This window comes from Eretmochelys imbricata, chromosome 1 (assembly GCF_965152235.1).
Source record: "Eretmochelys imbricata isolate rEreImb1 chromosome 1, rEreImb1.hap1, whole genome shotgun sequence".
NCBI classification, from domain to species: Eukaryota; Metazoa; Chordata; order Testudines; family Cheloniidae; genus Eretmochelys; species Eretmochelys imbricata.
Window position 1 is genome coordinate 173484844 of NC_135572.1, and position 23918 is coordinate 173508761.

At 38.3% G+C, this 23918-nt stretch overlaps 1 protein-coding gene across 1 annotated transcript in view; it reads right to left on the minus strand.

Annotated features, from left to right (window-relative positions):
* Nucleotides 1–22696, minus strand: part of NCAM2 (neural cell adhesion molecule 2) — a 258887-nt gene extending 236191 nt beyond the window's left edge. The window contains exons 1-5 of the mRNA XM_077814938.1: nt 22672–22696; nt 21726–21800; nt 18516–18722; nt 14695–14838; nt 6134–6271 (exon numbers count right to left, since the gene is read on the minus strand). Of these exons, the coding sequence (XP_077671064.1) occupies nt 6134–6271; nt 14695–14838; nt 18516–18722; nt 21726–21800; nt 22672–22696 (589 nt within the window). The remainder of the gene's footprint in view (nt 1–6133; nt 6272–14694; nt 14839–18515; nt 18723–21725; nt 21801–22671) is intronic.
* Between the last annotated feature and the right edge of the window lie 1222 nt (nt 22697–23918).

The following is a 23918-nucleotide window of genomic DNA, read 5'->3' on the forward strand; positions in this document are numbered from 1 at the left end:
AATCTTGAGAAAGCATATGACTTGGTTTTGTGGGAGTTAGTATTTGGACTCTTGAGTTGGATGGAAGGGGGGGCTTCAAGAAGTGGATGTGATAAAGGAAGCGTATAGAGCCTCAAGAGTTACGGTGTTAACAATATATGGAATTTCAAAGAGTTTTGACATGACTGTGGGATTGAGACAGAGCAGTGTGCAGAGTCCACTTCTCTTCATTCTAGTTATGGAGTTAATTAGTAGGAGAATCAAGACTGTGGAGACACAGAGAAAACAAATGTATACTGAAGATCTGGCCCTTTTGATTGACAGAAAAGAGGGACTGGTAAATATGGTATCAGAGCAGGCATCTGTTTTTGAAGACCATGGTTTGAAGGTAAACCCAAAAAACCATGAAGTTATACAAGTAGAGACAGGAGAAGAAGAAAGAATGAGAGAAAGAGGACAGCAGAAAAGGATGTAGAAGATCAAGGATACATGAATGACTTTGTCAAGTTAAGTTTGAAGAGAAAAGGACTGGAATCACAAGATTTATGAACCTGCACTATAGACCAGAGTGGCGAAGAACTGCTGGCACTCTTACCCCATGTACATAGGAATTGGAGTCAAGACGTGAAGTGAAAAGACATGCTGTATATTTTTAACTTGACAAATTTTCCTTGATATTTCTTTAATTCTATGAGTCTCAAACATGACAGCAGACTTTTATATGGATAGTTTATGTTTCCAGAACATTTTAAACTAAGATCCCATGATCCATTTTTAAATAAAGAGGGCTAGATCCCTAGCTGGTGTAAATTGTGAAAGCACCATTGATATAATGGGGATTCACTGATTTACACAAGCTGAGGATCTGGTCCAATGTTCCCTACATTTCAGCAAAAGCCCAAATCCTACAGGAGACTGAGCCTTGAGAGATACTTGAGAGCTTTTACTGAAGCCAATATCAGCTCAGGGTGCTCATTGCCTTGCAGGATTGGACTCACAGTTATTACAGTTATATAAAATACTAAAGGGGGTGAGGGGTTAATCAATATTATTATCTGCGTTTCTAATCTATGTAGTGGGTGGATATTCAATGAGATACAAATCCATATCCCAGGCTACCCTAGTGGTAATGCATAGGACTCACATATTTTTATGGTCTGAAAAATGTACTGGTCTTGAAAGATGCCCAGGTTAAACCTCTTCTGGTCTAAAAGAACTTGTAATTTCCATAAAGAAGTAAAAAAAATAATACAAAAAATAAAATTAAATTTAAAAAATCACAATAGAATATTGCATTTCCAACAACCAGAAGGACTAATCATTCAATAATTAAACCTTAAAGCCCTGAAGGTCTGTTTATCATCTACAGTGCCAAGCTACGGACAAACTTGTTTAAACAAATAGGTATTGTGTTGTATGCAGAGTCCTATCAATGCCACACTTTCAGTTGCCCATCCAACACCTGATCACAAGCCCTTCTGCCAAACCATCCCTTTTACCTCCTTCTCATTCACATGCATCAACTCTCTTACCCCAATTCATCTTCTGAACTTCCCTACCCTGTATGATAAGTGCCTCCTAAAGACTCCTTTCTCCACTATCAAACACTACTGTCTGCTGTACTTCTGTTACCTGTACATAATCTTGTCCTCTCTGCTTCCCATGAGTCAATCTCACAATCCCCAGCGTATCTCTACCTCGATCGAAGTACCCCTATGGACCACATCACCTCTTCCCATTTACCAGACTCTGTTGTCATCCCATTCCCTACAAGTATCCAGTCCTAACCTGCTAGCTGCATGAGTCAACTTTTATATCTGTACTCCAGACTAGCACTTAGTCCAGTCCCCTGCATATAAAAGGAAGACTGTTAGACACTCTTCAGAACAAAAACTTTTAAGCTCCACTTTTGATAGAAGACCCCACCTCTGCAACCTCAGTATATTTTTCAATTTATTGTCAACGTCTAAATATTTTCCTTACTTGAATGTAACTTTAAAAGGTGAAATTATTTTTTCAGATAACATCAGATTCTTACATTTTAAAAATGTAGGCTTTGACTCTTTATTTAATCTAAATCTGTACGAGTGTTACTGTCTCACAATGAGAATGATCTTCCATTTGTATAGTACTTTTTCATCCCAAAAGGAATCCAAAGCACTTTGCAAACACTCTTTATCCTGTGATCTCTTCAAATAACATACAACTGATATTTATCCACCTCTCTGTTGAAATTCATCAATGATTTAATAGCACTCATCAACACTACACAACATTTTAGACAAGTATGTTAAGAAGAAAATACTTTCCAAGTGAAATTGCAGGGAGAATTTAGGTAGGTGGGATGTAATTGCGTCCTGGGTCAATATTTCATTAGGGACACTTGATTTAATAACTTGGCTCTTAAGAAAAGCACTCTGGAATCTTTAAAGGTACCAAGGGACCAGCACCTAAGTTTTGTACCTCCTTTGAAAGACAGTTCTCTTAATACTACAGTAAATTCTAATCCCATGTTGGGACATTGTTCATTATTGACCACATGTTTATTTGTCTGCAATGAGCTATGCATACCCACAGAGCTGAATAAATGATAACAACACTGACTTAGAGGGACAAGTGTCATCTCCTGAATTACAAATACTTCAAGTAGCTTCCTGGGTTTCCCTCATGGCTAGCCAGTACCAACACAGTCAAATCCTTCTTAGTGTATGTGATTTCTCAAGATAGCTTGCAAAGTGGCATGAAAGCAGCCACCTAAATGAGGGAAATTCTATATTCTGAAGATATATCTATATTTTAAAATAGGCAAATATGACCAAGTGCTATACTTCAGCCTTCCAGTATAAGATTGATACTATAACCACCATTAAAATGATGAACCTAAGTCTGTCCATCTTAGGTATTTATGAGGTGGTATTCATATTGGTATCGAGTACTTTAGTACAGTGTTTCCCAAACTTGTTCCACCGCTTGTGCAGGGAAAGCCCCTGCCGGGCCAGGCCGGTTTGTTTACCTGCCGCATCCGCAGGTTCAGCCGATCGTGGCTTCCACTGGCAGCGGTTCCTTGCTCCAGGCCAATGGGAGCTGCTGGAAGTGGTGCGGGCCAAGGGACGTACTGGCCGCCACTTCCAGCAGCTCCCATTGGCCTGGAGCAGCGAACCTATGGAAGCGGCAGGTAAACAAATCAGCCTGGCCTGCCAGGGGCTTTCCCTGCACAAGAGGCAGAACGAGTTTGGGAAACACTGCTTAGTATATGTTGTTTATTTTTGTTCCTAATATCTCATACTACAATGAATTAATACTACAGTATTTATATATTTGATAGGTGCTTTAACACCTGAAGAGTTGCTCTAACTCTCCAAAAAATTTTAAAGTACTCTAAGAATTATCACTTACAGAGATCCATATATGTGCAATTTGTTCCCTTTTAAAACTGGCTTCTTTACCTATTTGCTCTCCATTCTGGCACTTCCCTAGTACCAAGAATTCAAATGTCCAAGGAGCCATGAAGGGTAGGGCAAGAGAAGGGTCTAGACAACAATCAGGGAGCTCCTGCAGCAAAGGATGGGGAAGGACTCTATATAGGTGGAACAGAGAGATGCTGGGGGCCAGGATGATTAAGAAGAAGGGGGAAAAAGGTGAGTTGACCTACAGCATCAGCTATTTCTGCACCTTCTGCTCCTCAGTTGGCCTTTTCCTGAAGAACTCAATTAAAACTGTATTAAAAATAAAATGGAAGATTTCACAAAGCTCCAAAACTGGACAGTATCCATGCACAAAAAAACCTCTTGCATAGCTCTCCCATGCTTTTTTAAAATTATTTTAACTATCTGACTATCCCATTTTTATTTTATGGAAGAGGAGAAGGTACTGTGGGGCTGCACTTGTGAAGGTTTTACAGGCAGAGAAAATTGATGCATTTTTGCTGAAACAGATTCAGAGACATTTCCCTTTCTTGTTAGGTGTCATTGCAATTTATTTATTTATTTATGTATTTGTAATGTTACTTTACAGACCCAGTTGGAAATAGATTTAGTACACTTAGCTTCATCTTACAGAAGCCAGTCATCCTGATAAATCAAGGAGGAGACTCTACAATGTGAAATGATTTTAGTGTTGCTCAGTTGGTAACTCTTTTGCCTCTAGATCATAACACTGAGTTCAAAGCTAGAAGTGTTCACTGATAAAGATGTTGGGCCAGATTCAGACTGAGTATGAAGAGGTACAACTCTACTGACATCATTCACTCACACAAGGTTAGAATTTGGCCCACCATTTTTAATGCAATACGTTGTGCCAGACACAGCCTTCCTCTCCATCTCTTTTTAAAAGTCCAGTATGAAGTGAAAGATTTCATAGCACTCTTCAAAATGAGAAGGAGATAACTCCAATGTTCAGGTCAACAATTACCTGTCTTGATAAATTATGTTCCAATATCCATGCTGTGAGTGAACTCACTGCATAATGGTTGCTCTTTTTCTGTACCCAGTGATGGAACTAACAGCATTTATTTAATTTACTTTGTGAAACACTCAAGGATACCTAGAGCATTCAATACATTATAGGCTGTAAAGCTTTTTTTCTATTCAAATCCCCTTTATTATATATTATAGTCAAGATTTTTTTTTCCAAGTAAGAGACACCCAGCCATATAGGGTATGTCTATATTTGAGGTGGGCGTGTGTGCTTCCCAGCTCATATAGACTTACCAATGCTAGCTCTGCTTGAGCTAGTATGCTAAAAAACCCAGCAGTGTAGACAGGTAACATCGGTGGTGGCCAGGCTAGCTCCCTGTATATGTGGTGGGGCCGGATGGATATGTACTCAGACAGCTAGCCCATGCAACCCCAGCCACACTGCAATTTTTAGTGCACTAGTTTGAGCCAAACTAGCACAGATAAGTCTATGTGAGTTGAGAATCACACGTCCCAGCTCAAATGTAGGCTTACATATACAAATACTGTGATATAGTAAATACTATAGGCTAGACTATGGGAATTGCACATAGCCAGGACTCAGGAGTATTGCACACAGAGGAACCAGAGGGAAACATTTCCCCTTATATACACAGAGCATGCACACTCCTATACCCTTTAATTGGGGCACAGCCCAATCTTCTGCCCTCCCTCCCACTCCCTTTCCGTGCACTATTGATAACAATCTAAAGATGTATTGCTTTAAATATCACAGCTATTGTTTATCACTATGGATTCAAGGAATACCCGTGCAACGAGTAACCTTTACTCACACGAGCAGTCCAGACTTCAATAGTTTCATTGATACTCAAGTGAGTAAGGGTTTGCATGACAGGGTCATTCAGAAACAAGACATTAGATATTAGAAATGGCACTTAGATACTAAGGAGCTAGTATAATAGACATACCTAAGTTAGATAGAACCTTGCTGGCCAACAAGTGAATAGAGACCCATTCACATATGTTTTATTGTGCCGACACTGACTTTAACAGTGAGGTCAACCTACATATTCAATTTTATGCTTGCACTTTCATATTCCTTGTTAAAAGGGTTTCTAATAAATTGTTAAAATTTATTATGACTTAAATAATAGTGGCGTATCCATGGTGTATCCAGTTAATTCAACTGTAGTCCTACAGTTAAAAATTATGTTCATGGTGGTTAAACAAGTTTTAAATACTGACAATTCATAAAATAACTGTGTTACTGTGAAACTGAATAACTGCATAAAATGAAGTGGTTTATAACAACACATGACATGCATTGAAAGATATATACCCAGCTAAATTACGGCATGTTATAATCTGAACTCTGATCTTGGTGTGGTTGGCTATATCCTGTGAAAGATATTTTTTTAAACCACTACATTTACACATAACATTTACATACATTTATACCATTAAAGAAGATATGACATCTCCTTAACTACATAATTATATTAATTAAATTAAACATAAAAACCCACATAAGGTAAACCTCACAATGTACAAATTGTAAACAGTAAACAACTCAATTTCTATTTAAAGAAAAACAATGTAACAATTATAGTATGTAGCGATCCTGCAATACGTGGCCTAATTGAGATTTCATAGAAGATGATGAACCTTGTTTAAATAATGCTATAATCAATGAAAGCAAGACCTCATTTCAACTTCAGAAAAATAACTGTACACCTTACCATTCACGATAACTGTGATATCCCGAAAGTCGATTTCTCCTCTAGCTTCCACTCTTCCTTCACATCTATATATTCCTTCATCACTTTTATTGATATTAAGAATTTGGAGGTTGTTGTTTGGTAACATCACAAATCGATCTAGAAAGGCATGTAATGAATAAAGTGATATCGGTAAATTAAGACAGTTTTGGGATACTAATCTAAATTACTAAGATAAATGAACTTGTCTAATGAGATCAAATAGTTCATCAGCAAAACACTTTCAATTTAAAATTAAAATGTAATATCATAACCTAAGCTATTTGACCCCCAAAAATATTGGTTTATCTTTTGTTTAAATTCAGTTAGGATTTTTTCTATATAAAATGGAAATGTAGTTGTTCCTCTGTACATTTTTATTCCAGACTTGTTACTGCAGTGCCAATGGAAGCACAATATACGTACAGTACATTCAACCAAATATTCAATGCTGTGCTATTTTTTTTTAAAATAAGATATATTATATGCATCCTCCCTCACACCCTATTCAGTTCTTGTCAAGGACCAACTACCCTGCTTTTCCAAATTAATGTTAATGGGTGAAATCTTGGCTCTATTTAAATCAATGATAAAACTCATACTGGCTTCAATATGGCTAGGATTTCACCCAATATGACATCATTTATTTCCCAATTCTGCAACTCATTATGTGCAGGCAGCCCCCACAGAACCTTGCTGACTTCAATAGGTGTCCATCAATATGAAACAGGTTGCAGAACTGGGATCTTATTGCAGATGATATGGTGATAATATTATGAAAAAATGTGCAACTTTTGTTTTTGGCAACAGGAAAAATAGAATATTGTAATAGGTTAGCCCAGAAGTAGAATCCTTAGCTCATTTAATGTCTTTTGTAAAACTAAGAATCTGACTCAAATTATTACAAAGTGAATTAGATGCTTATTTACCCTAGACTGGTAAAAGGATTAGAAAAACATAGAAATGTCACACATCAAACCTTAAAATTGTACAGATGGAACTAGATAATGTTCTTCTAGGTAATAGTTGTCTCTGTTCTTACTAAACAACTGTTTGTACAGGATCTTTCAGTTTCAGCCAAAAAATTTATATTAAAACTATTTTTCTTACATATTATGACCCCGGATCATGTGTCTCACTGTGAGCTTTGCATTTCAAGATGCTGAATACACCAACCCTAATCCAGCAAAGCACTTAAGCACATGATGAACTTTAAGCAAGTGGTTAAGTCTCATTGACTTCCAAGTTACATAGCTTAAGTGCTTTGCTGAATTGGGCCTAAGCATGCACTTAAGTGTTTTCTTGGATCAGAGTCACCACTCTTAGCACCCTATAAGAGGTGCAGATATAAGAGGCAGATGGATTTAATTTTTCAAGTCCCTCAGTCTAAATCAGCCATTATCAGCTTATACCTTTTGAGAGACATATTCCTCCTTAGGTCACTATATGTGATTCTTGTGGTTACTGTATACATGGGCCTCAACTCAGCAAAACACTTAACCAGGTGTTTAAATTTAAGCATGTGCTTAAGGGATTTGCTGAACTGGGGTCCTGGTGCTCCTCTCCCTTTGTCGAGTTCTAAGTATATCATGAAGAAAGACACTGGCCATTAAGATCTAATCACTGATTTTCAAATCAATAAAACTCACAATCCAATACACCTAGAAGTAAAACCCATTTCCTGGTGTGATCCTCTGACAGTCACCCTTCAAAATGTTCTCTCTTTCAAAAGGTGTGGGGGGGGGGTAGGGAAAGGGAGATAATTTCTCTCTTTAAACTTTTGTTAGCTTTTTATTTGTTGAAACACAATTCTTAGATCATAAAAAATGTACATTTTCAAACATTTGGAAAGTGCCGTTTAGAGGATTAATTTAATATAAGAAAAGCTTCATCCCTGCTGGCTGGATGTTCTGTCAACTACCAGGCCTTTTCAGCTAAGGAGGCTATTTCAATTTCATCAAAGAAAATGAAATGAAAATGAACTCTAACGTTGGGTGACTCAGAACACCATAAATACCCTAATCTTGTCATGGGATAGACTGGAGAAATGTGTGTATAATAACAGGAGAAATTCTTATGAGTAAATTGGGTTGATCAGATGAACAAAGCTCTTTCTACATCCCATACTACATACTAGCATTTAGGCAGACAGATTAATACACAGCACATACAATACCTATCGGAAAGTTGAAAAAGAGTGGAAAGTGAATTGAAATGATTTCTCAGAAAAGCCACACACCACTCTGTATGACGTATCCACTGATAGAGGTGGAAAGAATTACTGCCTTTCAAGACATAACACCAAATATTTAAAAGAATTGTTATCTACCTTGCATAGTAATTATGTAAAGTCAGGCTGAACCAGTAAACTCACCTGAAGGTTTGCAGTCATGCATTAGGCCTGGATAACGTGATTCACATAAATAATAGTATGCTCAGAGCAAATTTCAGAGCATCCAACCGCTCTAGCGGACATCATGTTTATACAAGTACTAATTTATGATACATCCCATAAAGTACTATATATGATATACCCATAGGTTCACAAATATATAAACTGTATGCTTTCGTAAGGGGATCACAGTCAATGGATGTGGGCAGTTAACAGCCACCAGACAATGCCAGCTCATCACACACGACAGTCAACAACATTCACTATAGCCTAGGACAGTGTTTCCCAAACTTGGGACTCCACTTGTTCAGGGAAAACCCCTGGTGGGCTTTCCCTTGGCCCGCGCCACTTCTAGCAGCCCCCATTGGGCATGCACAGCAAACCGCGGCCAATGGGAGCCGCGATCGGCCGAGCCTGCGGACGCGGCAGGTAAACAAACTAGCTGGACCCCAATGGGGCTTTCCCTGAACAAGCGGCGTCCCAAGTTTGGGAAATACTGGCCTAGGACACTAAGGGTATGTCTATACTGCAATTAAAAACTTAAAGCTGCTCCAGGACAGCTGACTTCAGCTCACAGGGCTCGGGCTAACGGGCTATAAAAGTGCAGTATAGATGTTTGGACTCAGGCTGGAGCCTGGGCTTTCAGACTCTCCCCACTCACATGATCCCAGAACCCAAAGTCTGGCCTGATCCCAAATGTCTACATTGTAATTTTATAGCCCCACAGCCTAAGCCCCATGAGCCTGAGTCAACTGACCTGGGCCAGCCACGGGTCTTGTACTGCAGTATAGGCATACCCAAAGCAGGATGTGAATACCCATAGCTAATCAGTAGACAAGCATGAAGCCCACACAAAAACGTGCTGGAGAGCTAGCAAGGCACCTCCATGAAAGACTTGCTGAGGACAAAATGCTGGAAGTACTTGAAACCATTAGGGCTTCCACCAGTTCTGCCACTGATGCAGCTGAAACAATGGTAGTATGAGTGTTTTATGGTCCCCCCCTCCCTGCCCCACCCTAAAATTTCCTTTTAGAGGCAGGGCCTGAAAGCAGCTGCCAGCCCACCCTGAGTACAGTAGTTTTTCAGAGAAAGGGTAAAATTCACTCCTGTGATGGCAGCCAACACAAGCTCAATGCACCACTAAACTCCCCCTTAAAAGGACTTATGCAGGCTCTCTGTATAGGATTAATTTCACCCAGAGTGCACACAAGAATGCACCATTTTCCTTCCCATAGCTGCACAGTTCTAATTAGAGGTGTGTAAACTCTTGATTTAAATCAGGAAAATACTCAAAACCATCATGGGTCTGTGTTCAGCTTGTTTCCAGGAAACAGTGATGGCTTTCATAAATGTTGTTTCTTCAAGCTATCAGCAGAAGCTTTTTATAACCTCAACCCTCCTCTCTGTTTATTGGTTCACTTTATGGTATTCATAATGTAATTTGAGTCAAGATCACTGAGATAGGTCATCGGGTGCAAATCACATGGCATTTCTTCAGTGGCCCTAAATTGGTTGAGCCTATCCAATATGATCAGTCCAATAGGGTCAGCCCAGTTCAGTAGAAGTATTTTTCATTTGTAATCTCAGAATGAGAGAGGCTGTAGTTTGTTTAAGATTTTTGATAAAAAAATAAAGTCATCATAATCTATCTTGAAATGTCAGGGGAAGAACCTTAGAAAGCAGAGTCCTAGCATACTTGTAATTCCACCGTTATTGGAAATTTTTCCTTATATTTTTATATACTGGCTCCCATATTAATATCTAGATTTCTGATTGGGAAAATCTCTTGAAATCAAAGTTGTCTTGTTGTATCAGGCCTAGTCCCTTAGATTATGTTCCTGAAGCAGGCCCTTATATTTCTCCCGTAACTGGCCCGTTATTAGGCACTATCTTATTATTTTATATTTTGGCTCATGTACCATGTTTATCATACTTTTAAAAGGAGAAGTTTTCCTCACTGAAATAAGACTTCTGTTGTAACATCAGGACGCACGCCTACTTCCTGTTTCATGTTTTGTGAAGCAGTGATCCCGTATGAAGAAGTATGAATGGGTTGAAAAACCATACGAACCAGTTTCCACAAAAAAATTCTGCAAACTTCTTTTGCACTGAACTTGGAATGGTTTGCACACCTGTAATTCTAACAGTCTGAAGAATCGCTTACAAATGTAAATTGTGATGGTTTTGAAGAGAGTTACACCCCACATTGAAATGATCAGAAAAAAAACCCCAAAGGAACCAGACAAAAAGGAAAATATATTAACATAACAGCACACCACAATACATGAAGGGGTGAAGGATACACCAGTACACCTTCAGTACAATATCTCTGCAATCAGCTATGATGTAGACCAAAACAACGTTTACATACAGTAATCCTGAACCTTACAACAATGTCATATCCAGCAAGTGGTAACTGCATGTATGACAAAACTATGCAATTGAGCACCGGACTGTTGAATAGAAAGATTCGTGCAGGTGATGTTCAGACTAGCCCTTGGTAGTTAGTTCCTCTTGTGGCTGACTCCAATCAGTCCCAGAGACCTGAATGCCTCCATATAGCCTTGCAGTATTTGTGATAGGCACTATGGAGTGGGCAGTGTGCTTAACTCCTTATGCAGCAATACTGCTGTGCAAAAATAAAGAGTAAATCACTGTCTTGGTGAACAGAACAAGGTGTGATCTATAAAAAACAGTTGCAGGCCACCTTCATCTCTAGTACCAGGCCCTTGGCGCCTGCACAATGGAATTGTGATTCATGACAATTAAGCTTTTGAGGCTGACATTACAGGAACTCTACAGAACATGCTCAGAGAGTTCTACATTCCATTGAGCTATTGATCTCTTACATCCAACTTTAAAGATACAACATCAAGTCAAGAAAGAATCTTTTAACAGAGCATGGGTTCTTTCCAAGGTCATGGTCTCCTCAGTAATTTTATTTAATTTCCTTGGTCAAAGGATGATGGAAAGCTGACCTCTCTGTCCCTCATTCCCTCCCTTCATAGATAAACAGGAGAAGGACTATAGGTGTCGGGACTGAACAGATGTCTAGGAGTTTGGCTCTGGGGGGAGAAGTAAAACTACTTTAGAATTAGGAGTTGCCATTCCCAGTCAGCTCTACACTTCCTTGTGGAACAATTCTTTAAATCAGGGGTCTCAAAGTCCCGGCCCGCGGGCCTTCTGCGGCCTGAGCACCTCCCCACTGTGGCCCGCAGAGGAGAGACGCATGCAGACACATTGCCGGCAACGTCTGCTGCAGGCGCCGGCCCCTGCAGCTCCCATTGGCTGGGGAGAGGGATAGAGATACCATCACTAGTTGCTGGGCAGAGTCAGCCATGGAGGCAGCCTCACTTTTTTCAACTGCTCAATCACTGAAGCCAAATGTCAACAAACTGACAGAACTGAAGCATTGCCAGGTGTCTGGCAAACACTAAAAACTCTCTGGGAGGCGAAGAATTGTATAAAGTTATATGGTAGTTTTATTATTTCTGAGAAATTCAAAATAAAAAATACAATATAAATGTTTTCTTTTCTGAACAGTATCTTCAGTGACATTATCAACTACCTGAAAGGGGGTTCCAAAGAGGATGGCTCTAGACTGTTCTCAGTGGTAGCAGATGACAGAACAAGGAGTAATGGTCTCAAGTTTCAGTGGGGGAGATTTAGGTTGGATATTAGGAAAAACTTTTTCACTATGAGGGTGGTGAAACACTGGAATGCGTTACCTAGGGAGGTGGTGGAATATCCTTCCCTAGAAGTTTTTAAGGTCAGGCTGGACAAAACCCTGGCTGGGATGATTTAGTCGGGGATCGGTCCTGCTTTGAGCAGGGGGTTGGACTAGATGACCTCCTGAGGTCCCTTCCAACCCTGATATTCTATGATTCTATGACTGGGACTGGCCCTAAGGTAAATTGAATTTGAGACCCCTGCTTTAAATGTTCACTTCTGATTCAATAAACAACCTTCCTTTCTGGTAAGCAGATCAGTCTCCTGTGTGGATAGCACATTCAAGCATTAGGAACTGCCAAGACTTTGTACAGCCTAAATAATCATAGTTAATTGTGCTAAATCATATCCGAGAGGTTTATTCACTTTGTCACATATAGCAGAAATATTTTCACTTTATAACTAAAAAGCCAATCACAGTGTATCTCTCCACAATGCAGGTGCTAAAAAAGATTTTAAACGGAAGCTGTTTCCCAGTGCACAATAAAAAGCTGCATAATATAACTGGAAATTATCCTTTCAACAGCAGATGTCAAATTATTCTACATTTTAAGCTTTCTATAAACAAAAAAATGAAAAAGACAATTAAAATAATGCATATTTATCTCTATAATAAACTAATCTTCTAGTACACATAACATTTAATGAATTTAAGTATTATATACTATAGAAATAATGATCAATTGGTTACTAGAGAATAATCTCTTCTCCACCATCCATGGTAGTATGTCCAGGTGATACTGTGAAGACTCACACAGCTCAAACTCTTCTAGCTATATACTATTTAAAGCCCCAATTCCTACAGCAGGAGCTGCTATCTCTAGGTCCTTGCAGAATCCCCTTGAATTTTAATGGGGATTTGTATTGGCATAGCAGTCTGTGCTGGGAGATCTCAATGCAAGATCAGGGGATAAAGGAACAACATTTTTTTCTGTTTTTCTTTAATCCGTTTTTCAACCATATACTGTTTAAAATCCTAACATTTTATATCTGTCTGGCTCAAACAGCTAAACAGCTTTATGTCCTGTCACATCTTAAAAGAAAATGAAACAAACTCAAAATTACATTATGAAATGCAGCATGGCACACTGGAAATATTTTAAAAATTCAGATTAATTTAAAATGCACGATCTTAAGAAAAAAATTTTCAAGATTTTCTTTTTATGATTAAGTCTTCTAAAACAGGGTTGATTGGTAACCAGAACAAGAACTAGAAGTGCAAAAGCAAATTAAATTAACATACTGTAGAGTATCCCTGATCTTTAGGAGAAAATCTCACATTTGTAGGCTTTAAACTGTAACACTAACAAAAAGACCGCTTGCTTAATTGTTCAGCTACTGTTTGTTTCCAAAATCCCTTAACCCTTACCTTCTTTAACAATTCAATTATATAAAAAAGTTGCATTGCTCTTCTACAGGTAACTCTTTCACCATGAATTCTGCACATGTGACTATGTGGGTAACGACAGAGATTAAACACAGTATGTAAGTAGCAAATCCAATTAAAACTCTGCCTGGCTTTTGTACCATGAAGGTTCACACAAGAATCTGAAAGCACCCAAATAAGTGATTTTTCAGCTTTACAATAAAAAGCCTAATAGGTTTATTAAATCTGCTCTTCTTTGGCTGTAATCGTACCTTAGAGATGCTACAGTTCCATACTTTCATGCCACTAAATAAACTTTAATTTCATTTTGAATTAAAAAGAATATGAAAAAACATATCTTAATGACCAGCATGAGGAATGTACAAACTCAACCTTGCATTTTAGTCCATTTAATGCCAAAGCTGTGAGAGGATAGGCAGGTAGGCAGATAGCTCTCCAAAGATGTTTTCTGTGCATTGTGAGGTACATAATAATTGTGTTGCCCCACAAAGGCATAAGAAGCAGTATTGGGACAGTCAATTGCCTCCTAAAGACATCACTAGTGTGTGTAGTGGATACTGAAGGCCACTAGTATACCACATCCCATGAGAACAACAGGCATGGGGGAGAGAAGATGATCCAAGGTTTATGGTTTGGAATGAAAATCATACACAACTCTATAGACCCAACTGTACAATCCTTAAACATGTTGGTGAGAACTCACTCGCTCAGGTAGCTCTATTGGCTTCAGTGGGACTACTCATATGAAAAATTGCTCACAAATGGGCTGACAGTCCTTGGCTGAATTTTGCTTTAAGCTTATTGGGTTAATATGAAACCAAAGTGAAACTGAAAGCATACTCTTCAGTAAGATATCTATTCTTGATTTAAAGCTTCAAGTGATGGAGAATCTACCACATCCAAAGGTAAAATTAAAGTTTATGCTTAGGAATTCTTCACTGCTATCCCACATTACAGTTTTGATATATCTTCTTTTAAATAATATTTTAATATATAATTAGAACATATAACCTAAAGAGTTACCAAAATACTAACTGTCAGCAATAGTTGTGACTTCCTCATTTCGATACAACCAGCTGACAACAGGTGCAGGTGAACTAGTAACATGACAAATCACTTCAGCATCTTCTCCTTGTCTGAATTCTTGTGGTGTTATTATGTCTCGGAAAGTGAGCTTTTCTAAAAAGAAAGAAAACTGAATTTAACAAGCGTTTCCTATTTTGTTTAGCAATACAAGTTACATGCACAGTTACTCTGAATACAGCATCAAATCATAGAAATTAGAGCTGTGAAAGCTAGTTCATTTTTTCTCTGAGTGCAGCAGAGGACTGTTCCAGTGTATTATCTATGGCTTTGGCCAGCCTAGGCATAAATGTTCCCGGTAATGAGAATTCCACTATTTCCATTGAGAAATAATTGCATAATATCTTAGAATCATAAAAAATGTAGGGCTGGAAGGGAGCACAAGGGACCTCAAGAGATTATCTAGTCCATTCCACCACCACTCCCTCTTAGGCAGCACCAAATAAGATCATCCCTTACTGATGTTTGTCCAACCTGTTCTTTAAAACCATCAATGAAAGAGATTACACAACCTCCAATTACGTAACCAATTCCAGTACTGAAGTATCCTTCCAGTTAGAAAAAAATTCTCCTGATATCTAACCTAAATCTCCTATGCTGCAAACTAAGACCATTACTTCACCTAGTTTCTGTGGACTTGAAGAACAATTGGTCACCATCCGCCTTACAAGAGCCCTTAACATATTTGAAGACTATGAGGTCCCCCATCAGTGTTCTTTTCCCAGGACTAAACATGCCCAGGTTTGTTAACCCTTCCTGACATGACAGGTTTTCTAAACCCCCTTTAAAATGTTTTTTGTTCTTCTGTAGACTTTCTCCAGTGTGTCCACTTTTTCCTTAAAGCATGGTGTCCAAAACTGGACACAATAGTCCAGCTGAGTCCCCACCAGTGCAGAGTAGAGTGGTATAATTACCTCCCTTGTGTTTAGTAGAACACTCCTATTAATATGTCACAGAGTGATATTAGCTTATGTTTTTTTGCAAATACATTGTATTGTTGGCTCACAGAACTACCGCCTAGCTAGTTATTCCCCAGTTTCTATTTGTGCATTTGATTTCTCCTTCCTAAGTGTAGTGTTTTGCACTTGTCATTATTGACTCTCATCTTGTTGATTTCAGACCGATTCTCCAATTAATCAAGATAATTTTGAATTCTAACCCTGTCCTCCGCAGTGCTTGCAATCCCTCCCATCTTGGTGTCATCCAGAAATGTTATATGCAATATGTCCACTCCATTATCCAAGTCATTAATTAAAAGATTGATTAGTGGGACTCCATTAAATATGCCCTCCCATTTTTATAGCAACCCCTTAATACCTAGTCTTTGAGTATGGTATTTCAACATGTTATGCATCCACCTTATAGTAATTTCCTCTAGACCAGATGTCCCTAGTTTGTTTATGAGACTGACATGTGGGATAGTGCCATAAGGATCTTTGAAGTAATCTCTTCCGTTTGAATATACAAAATAATTTCTTACTTACTTCTTGCTTTCAACATTTTTGGGCTCAACTGTGGAACTCTTACTCATATTGTGAGCATTAATTACTCCAGTGAGTAGCCTTGTTGACTCAATTATTTGGTGTTTTTCTTCAAGTCCCGGCTGCTGAAGGCAAGTGATTGTGAGAATTTCGGTTTTTATGGGGGAGGAGTAGTGTGGGGGACGACTTTCTAGCTATCATGTTGTGGAGAAAAGCCTGACATCATCAACTGGCTCAAAACCCAAAAGGCAAATAATAAGAAACCTGATTATTTTTAAATTGTGATTTTTTTTTAGCCAATAAGACCCATTTTTTGGAGATCTGATTTCTGAATATTTGGGGCGGTAATACCATAAGTAAGTATTCAGTTGTGTGAGTAAGGGTTGCATAATTTTAGCTGTTATTGCAGAATAGCTCAACAGCTACACTGTGGCTTTTAATCCACCACCTTCTTTAGGCACTACTGTGGAACTGTACAGACCTAAGACGAGCTCTGGAGGAAACTGCTTCTCAGTGACACATCCTCTGTCGATGCAACTCACTGCATATGTGTAGTGCACAAACATGTGGTTTTATCAATAACATTTATTTTTAAAATTATCTATCATTTGATATCTGCTGCACTGTTAAAGCTGCAGTACTTTAAGATTTTATCTTGCATTTACCTGGCACATTTCAGTTCATAAATCTTGGCCTGACCATGAACCATATCCTGCCATGAATATTTATGCAAAAGTCACCATTCAAATCAATAAGGAATTCTGCTTAAATACTAATGGCACAGTATGGCCCCTCTTTTTGGTTTTGTGTTAGCCTTAAGCCTCTTCTGTATTATGTATTTTGCATTGAAGTAAAGAATTCTGATTGATCTAATTGATGTAAAGAATTCAGTTCAATATTCCGTACTTTTTAAAGTGATGTCAATTACAACTTGACAAAAGACTAGGGACCGAATGGCTAGGCAGCAGTTCTGCGGAAAAGGACCTAAGGGTGACAGTGGACGAGAAGCTGGATATGAGTCAGCAGTGTGCCCTTGTTGCCAAGAAGGCCAATGGCATTTTGGGATGTATAAGTAGGGGCATAGCGAGCAGATCGAGGGACGTGATCATTCCCCTCTATTCGACATTGGTAAGGCCTCATCTGGAGTACTGTGTCCAGTTTTGGGCCCCACACTACAAGAAGGATGTGGATAAATTGGAGACAGACCAGCGAAGGGCAACAAAAATGATTAGGGGTCTGGAACACATGAGTTCTGAGGAGAGGCTGAGGGAACTGGGATTGTTTAGTCTGCAGAAAAAAAGAATGAGGGGGGATTTGATAGCTGCTTTCAACTACCTGAGAGGTGGTTCCAGAGAGGATGGTTCTAGACTATTCTCAGTGGTAGAAGAGGACAGGACAAGGAGTAATGGTCTCAAGTTGCAGTGGGGGAGGTTTAGGTTGGATATTAGGAAAAACTTTTTCACTAGGAGGGTGGTGAAACACTGGAATGCGTTACCTAGGGAGGTGGTAGAATCTCCTTCCTTCGAAGTTTTTAAGGTCAGGCTTGACAAAGCCCTGGCTGGGATGATTTAATTGGGGATTGGTCCTGCTTTGAGCAGGGGGTTAGACTAGATGACCTCCTGAGGTCCCTTCCAACCCTGATATTCTATGATTCTATGATTCTAAAACTTCTGTAGGATGCTTTTACATATTCATTTTGCATCATGCAGTATATTTACATTTGAAGAAATAATCCTCCATTAATTGTTTAACTCTATTTTAAAAATAATAGTACTTTGGTGGTTTATAAATATTTATACCTCATCACATATAGGATTTTATGTCACATAAGTCCCTTATACAACCAAGAACAGGAAAAAAAATAACATAAAAGCCATTGCAAACTCTTTTAAACTGTATATGTTGTGTCTCTTGCACTCCAAATCAATGCACTATTTGACTATTGTAAGAGGATTTATTTTGGTGCAGATCTATCTCCCTCAAAAACACATTTTGTCCTTTTCATGATAGAGAGGTATATATGGTGCATCCTCATGATAAGACTTTGTATTTCAAGACATCAGGTAACTGATGCTATACCATACTGGATTAATGTACTCTGGATATCAATTCCATTCAAGTCTTTTTCACAGTATATATGCTTGACTGCAAGAGATACAATCTATTGCTCCTAAAATTAGATTTATAGAGAAGGGGTATATATTAATTTAGTGTTAATTTTCTGTATAGCAAATGGAATTCAAAATAGATCCTCTCTTTTTATTGTTAGTTTTTCCTTTATGTTTCACTTACGATAAATTTCCAAAACAACAGTAGCTTCTTGAGTCTGTCCTTTTGCATCAGTTGCTTGACACCGATATATCCCAGCATCTTCTACATTTGCATTGTAAATGGTTAGCCGTGATCTAACACCTTCTTTTTGAATGACCACTCTTTGACTAGACACAATCTTCTCTCCTTGTGGATTGTACCAATCTATACTGTCTGGCTCCCCAATCGCTAAAAAAAGCAATGTAAAAAGTAAAGTTCAGCTATAGACACTAAGTAACATTCAGTTGAGTTCTTTCTTTGCAATATCCAGCTTGCCTTGTCTGTAGGAGAAACACAAGTTATAAGACAGACAAAAGAGAAACCAGCAAGTCTGATGGCCATAATTTAACTATTTTGAGCTATTAATAAGAATTCGGAAAATGTTTATACATCCAGCTGAGCCAGATAGCAAAAATTACATTGTCCAGTAACTATTTGGGCTATCTGTGGGTATTTTAGAAATAAAAGATTTGGATCAAACCTTTGCCCAAAATCCGAACAAACTTTTTACAAGATTCAAAGACCAAAATCAGAGACCTTTCCCTCCTCCATGACATACTCTAATATTCAAGTACTAGCAAATTTGTCCTACTTAGGTCCCAGCCTATGTTCAAATTTAAAAAAAAAAAAAAGAGGAAAGAAAACAGAAACTTCCCCCCCACCCCCCTTTTTATTTGCTCTGCTGATTTTTTTTCCTCAGAGATGTGTTTTCACTATGTTCTATCTGAACCAAAAGCAAGTTTTTGGTTACATGTCAAATTACCATGGTGTACAGCCATGGTAATAATCACATTTGTAGAAAGAAACAGATTTTGAACCAGAATTACAACTTCATTTTGACAGTGTTTTTAGAAAAAAAATTCTTTTTAATAATTGTCTATGGAACAAAAGCATTTTGGAAAACAAAATTTGTAAGAACATTATACAACATTATAGATGCAATCAGATACATGTTTACCTATTTGTATTTAAGAGTAACTATTTACATTTCCATATTTAAAGGTTACATTCTAGTTTTAAGTTGCCATTGGACTAACGTTTTTAAGTGAGCCAGGAATTGGTGAGCAACCACTGGCCTATATTCAAAGAACAGTCCTTAAAACTGTATCATACTTTTCAAAACGATCTGATTTCCAGCTGGTTGAAGCTGTTTTTTCCTCTTTTTCTTTTTTTAACTCACAGTGAATAAACTGTAACCCATCTAACTGCCTGAGTGGTTGGCATAAATCCCCTCAGATATAACTATATGCTAGATATTCAGATAACATTGGGCCAGATTCAGTATCAAATCCTGCTACTACCACATTCTGCATCACAGAATTACATAGACCATCCCCCAACTTGGAATAAAACTAAAATCCCAAGGCGGAGAAGTTTACTTCTCTGCAGAGGTTGTTGTATATCAGCTATGTGACATCAGATCACATCCCTGCTAAGGGAGGAGAGCCTGAAACCCTTTTTGCCCCGATAGATTATGAGAATGACACCGGTGAGTCTCCCAAGTAAGTGAAAAGCCTCCCTGACCTTGTGGCTGTGGGGACTGGTTTCTACAGGTGACTGACAGTCAGCTGTGAAGAGCTCAAAAAGGGTGCATGCCCCAATGAGCAGTGACAGCTGAGAGTTCCACAAAGGTCCAATGGACTTGTTTGACTGGACAGGAGGATATGCCAGCAAATCTAAGACATCCCCCAGTGAGACAGGAGTGGTAAAGGACACAGGATCAGTCTGGACCAACACAAGATTCCGATCTGGTCCTCTGCTTTTGGCTGTTTGGAGTTCTAGATAGTTGTTGTTAACAAGGCTTATGAGGACATGTATTTTGCACACTATGAGTCATCCAATGATGAGTCATTTGAAAATAATAATGAACTCTTACCTAATAACATTTAAAAGATAGGGCAGTTCCACTGTTACTGCAACAAAACTGTAACATTGTTTACAGATTATTGATTAAGCAATTTGACAAAACAGGTATGAATATTCTCATCTTAATGCAGGGATAATTTTGATCACAATGATGGCATAACTCTAAATGCACATTTTATATTATATATAAAATTATTTCTAAGAAAAATTACTGGCCTCATCTTGAGAGAAGCTAAACACATCAGTCACAAATTTGATTTATAAAACGCAACCTCCAGGTTCCCTGACTTTTTTTAAACATGGTCAATTAATAGCAGAACCATGACTCCAGCAGGTGACTCAGTCCTATCCATAATAATAAAGCAACTGTCTCACCTATGCAGGGCTCAGCCTGACACTGGTTAAGACCTTGGACCTCACTAATTGAACAAGATACGACAGAGATACAAAGTGAAATCCTGACCCTTTTAAAGTCAGTAATAGTTTTCCACTGACTTAAGTGGGGCCAAAATTTCAGTCTTATAGCTGGATGTCAGTAGCAAACTAAAACTACTTCAATGCCACAGAATGAAGCCTGGCAAAACTCCCATTGACTTAACATGGGTCAGGATTTCATCACCATCTCCACACTAACCCTCTTAACATCTCCACATACACCTTCAATTAGAGATGATAAAACAGACCCACGTCAAAACCCACATGAAAGCATCTTTGATGTATTTTTTTTTTTTTTTAATACTTTTCAGGTTCAGGTCCTATGTTTGAGAAATAAACTATTTGGCAAAGTTTTCTAAAGTACTGCTAAAACTTTCCCTGGGTAAAAAGTTGATTGCACGAGAAAAAGTAATTCTAACTTTTCAGGTTACATATGCTCTGTTGGATACTGAAACAGTCACTCAGGTGTAACTTCAGAGCAGCATGCTATGTCTAATTTATTCATTAGCTATTTACCAAAAATGATTCAATTATGATCTTATATATTCATTCTAATATTAGTGTTTAGACAAGTAAAATTATTTTAATAGAGCAAAAAATTTACATACATAAATAATTTATACTGATGGAAATCAATTTCAAAATAAGAGATTTAGTCTGTCTGGCACGTGAAATCAACAGTCTGTAGACTGAAAGCATACATTATGTGAAGCAAATGTAACAGGACTTGCTATTTATCACAACATGCAAATAGTCAGAATTCAATGCAAATATTGAAACAATATACTTTAAATATAAATATTTCTAAGCCAATTAATAACATTCAAATTATGAAAAAGTTTGATCTGAAAATTTAGCAAAACATACCTGGAGATATAATGAAATACATACCTGTGCATGTGAAGAATTTGGATTCGCCCACGCTAAGCTCTACCTTGCTAAGTGAAATCGTCACTTGAAGAAGAGCTGAAAAATACAATGTAAATACAGCATGAATACATTCTGCACGTATCAGTTAAAAGATGCCTACACACCGTATATGTACTGTACAAGCGGCACAAAAAAGATTGAGTGTCAGCTAAACATAGTATCTCCCAAAATAGAGTATTTATAGCAGTGGGGAAAGAAATCTAAGAGTAAGTTAGAGATCACGTTTTAGATGCAAACTATAACATCCCAGTAAAGTTAACTTGATGGGGAATGTCCTGGAGATCCTAAGTATTCAGTTTCTCTCTCTCTCTCACACACACACACCCAAGAGATAAAAAACCCTCTCAAATACATAGCCACTCTATATGAAGGACCTAAGCAACACCGATACTTTACACGCTGCTTATTGTAGATGCAGCACTGAAAGCACAAATGAACTAAGAAACCCTTTTTTCCAGAGATGGAATACAATTAACACAGGGCCTTACTGAATCCTAGAGTAAGTAGGTGCATCTGCATAAGTCAATTGGGTGCACAGAATTTGGCTTACATATGCACACACACCAAGATAGAATACTAAAAGAAAAAGTCATACTAATTTCAAGTTCTACTAGAAACAGAAAAAAAGTAAAATATCTGCCAGATGGAAAAGAACCAAAGTTTTAGGGAATGAAATTTTATTTACAAAGTTCTGAGAGTATTATAAACAAAAGAATTATAGGGTGATTGGGACTCTAAAAAATATTAGATAGTGTCTTTTCAACATTTTTTTAGTTTTGAAACACATGATTGATTCATCTATCTCAAAGGCGTGAGGAAGTGACTGAACTCCTTTAAAACCATGATCAGTACAATTGTGTACAGTGAATGCTAAAGATGGCCATTTAGATGGAAGATTTCACCTCACCAGATCCTTGATCCACCGTTATCATGGGAGTCTGAGGATATGTCTACTTTAGAACTAAACACCCATGGCTGGCTCATGACAGCTGACTTGGGCTTGCAGGCGTGGAGCTCAGGGGCTGTTACACTATGGCATAGACATTTGGGCTTGGGCTGAAGTCTGAGCTCTGGAACCCTCCCCCCTCGCAGGGTCCTTGATCCTAGGCTCCAGACCAAGCCCAAACACCTACACTACAATTAAACAGCCCTTCAATCTGAGCCCCGCAAGTCTGAGTCAGCTGGCACAGGCAAGCTCAAGGTTCTTCTTTGCAGAGTAGATGCACCGTAGAGGACAGCTGGGGGTGAGCAGAGTTACTATCAAATTTATTTTATATGACAAAATCTTTTTCTTCCATGAATATGTTACATTTTATAACACTTTGAAAAACTCCTTGTACAGTACTGACTGTACTGCTGTTAACTACAGAATAAAAAGTGAAAGCATAAGCCCAAAAACAGATTTGAAAGAGTATTTCATACATAATATAGCGCCATACGGCAATTATTACCATCAATAAAAGACAATCCAAACAATTATGCAATACCTGTTCTAGCTCTACATAAACAGCTTGGATAAGGGAAGACACAGACCATATTTGAATTTATAGACTAATAACCCATTTCATGTAAGAGAAAGTGGTCCTCTCCGTAGAACTTCAATAATGGCCTAAAACATTTACAAATCAAAAGTTCTTCTTAAACCCACCCTAAACTTTTAATGAATAACAAGTGGGAATGATTTAAGTCATTATCTTCTTAACTACTTTTAATTTATTCAGTTGTTCTGAACAAGAATGAAATGTTTGAGTGTGGAATTGGGGGATTGTCTGTGAGGTACCCTCAAGTATGGAACACCTTTTCTGAGGGCATCAGAATGAGCTCAAGTCTTCCCATTTTCAGAGACTGATGCCAAACCCATTGTGACAGGATCCCCAGGATGCAACCTGGATTTAGGGTAATGCTGCTCCCCCATAACTCTCTAGCCTGGGCTGTCACTCACAATACTATGTTAGTGACATGCAGAAAACTCCTCTGGGAACTATCATCACTCAGTACAACAGCACGTGCAACCCCAAACCCAGCTATATAGCATGAATGCTCCCTGAGCCACTCACAGAACAGAAAGGCACCAGCAAATCTGTCAACCCCCAGCCTTGCACCCCGAGAATATTCCATTCCTGGTCAGAAGCCAGACCAGTAGATGTTTATTAC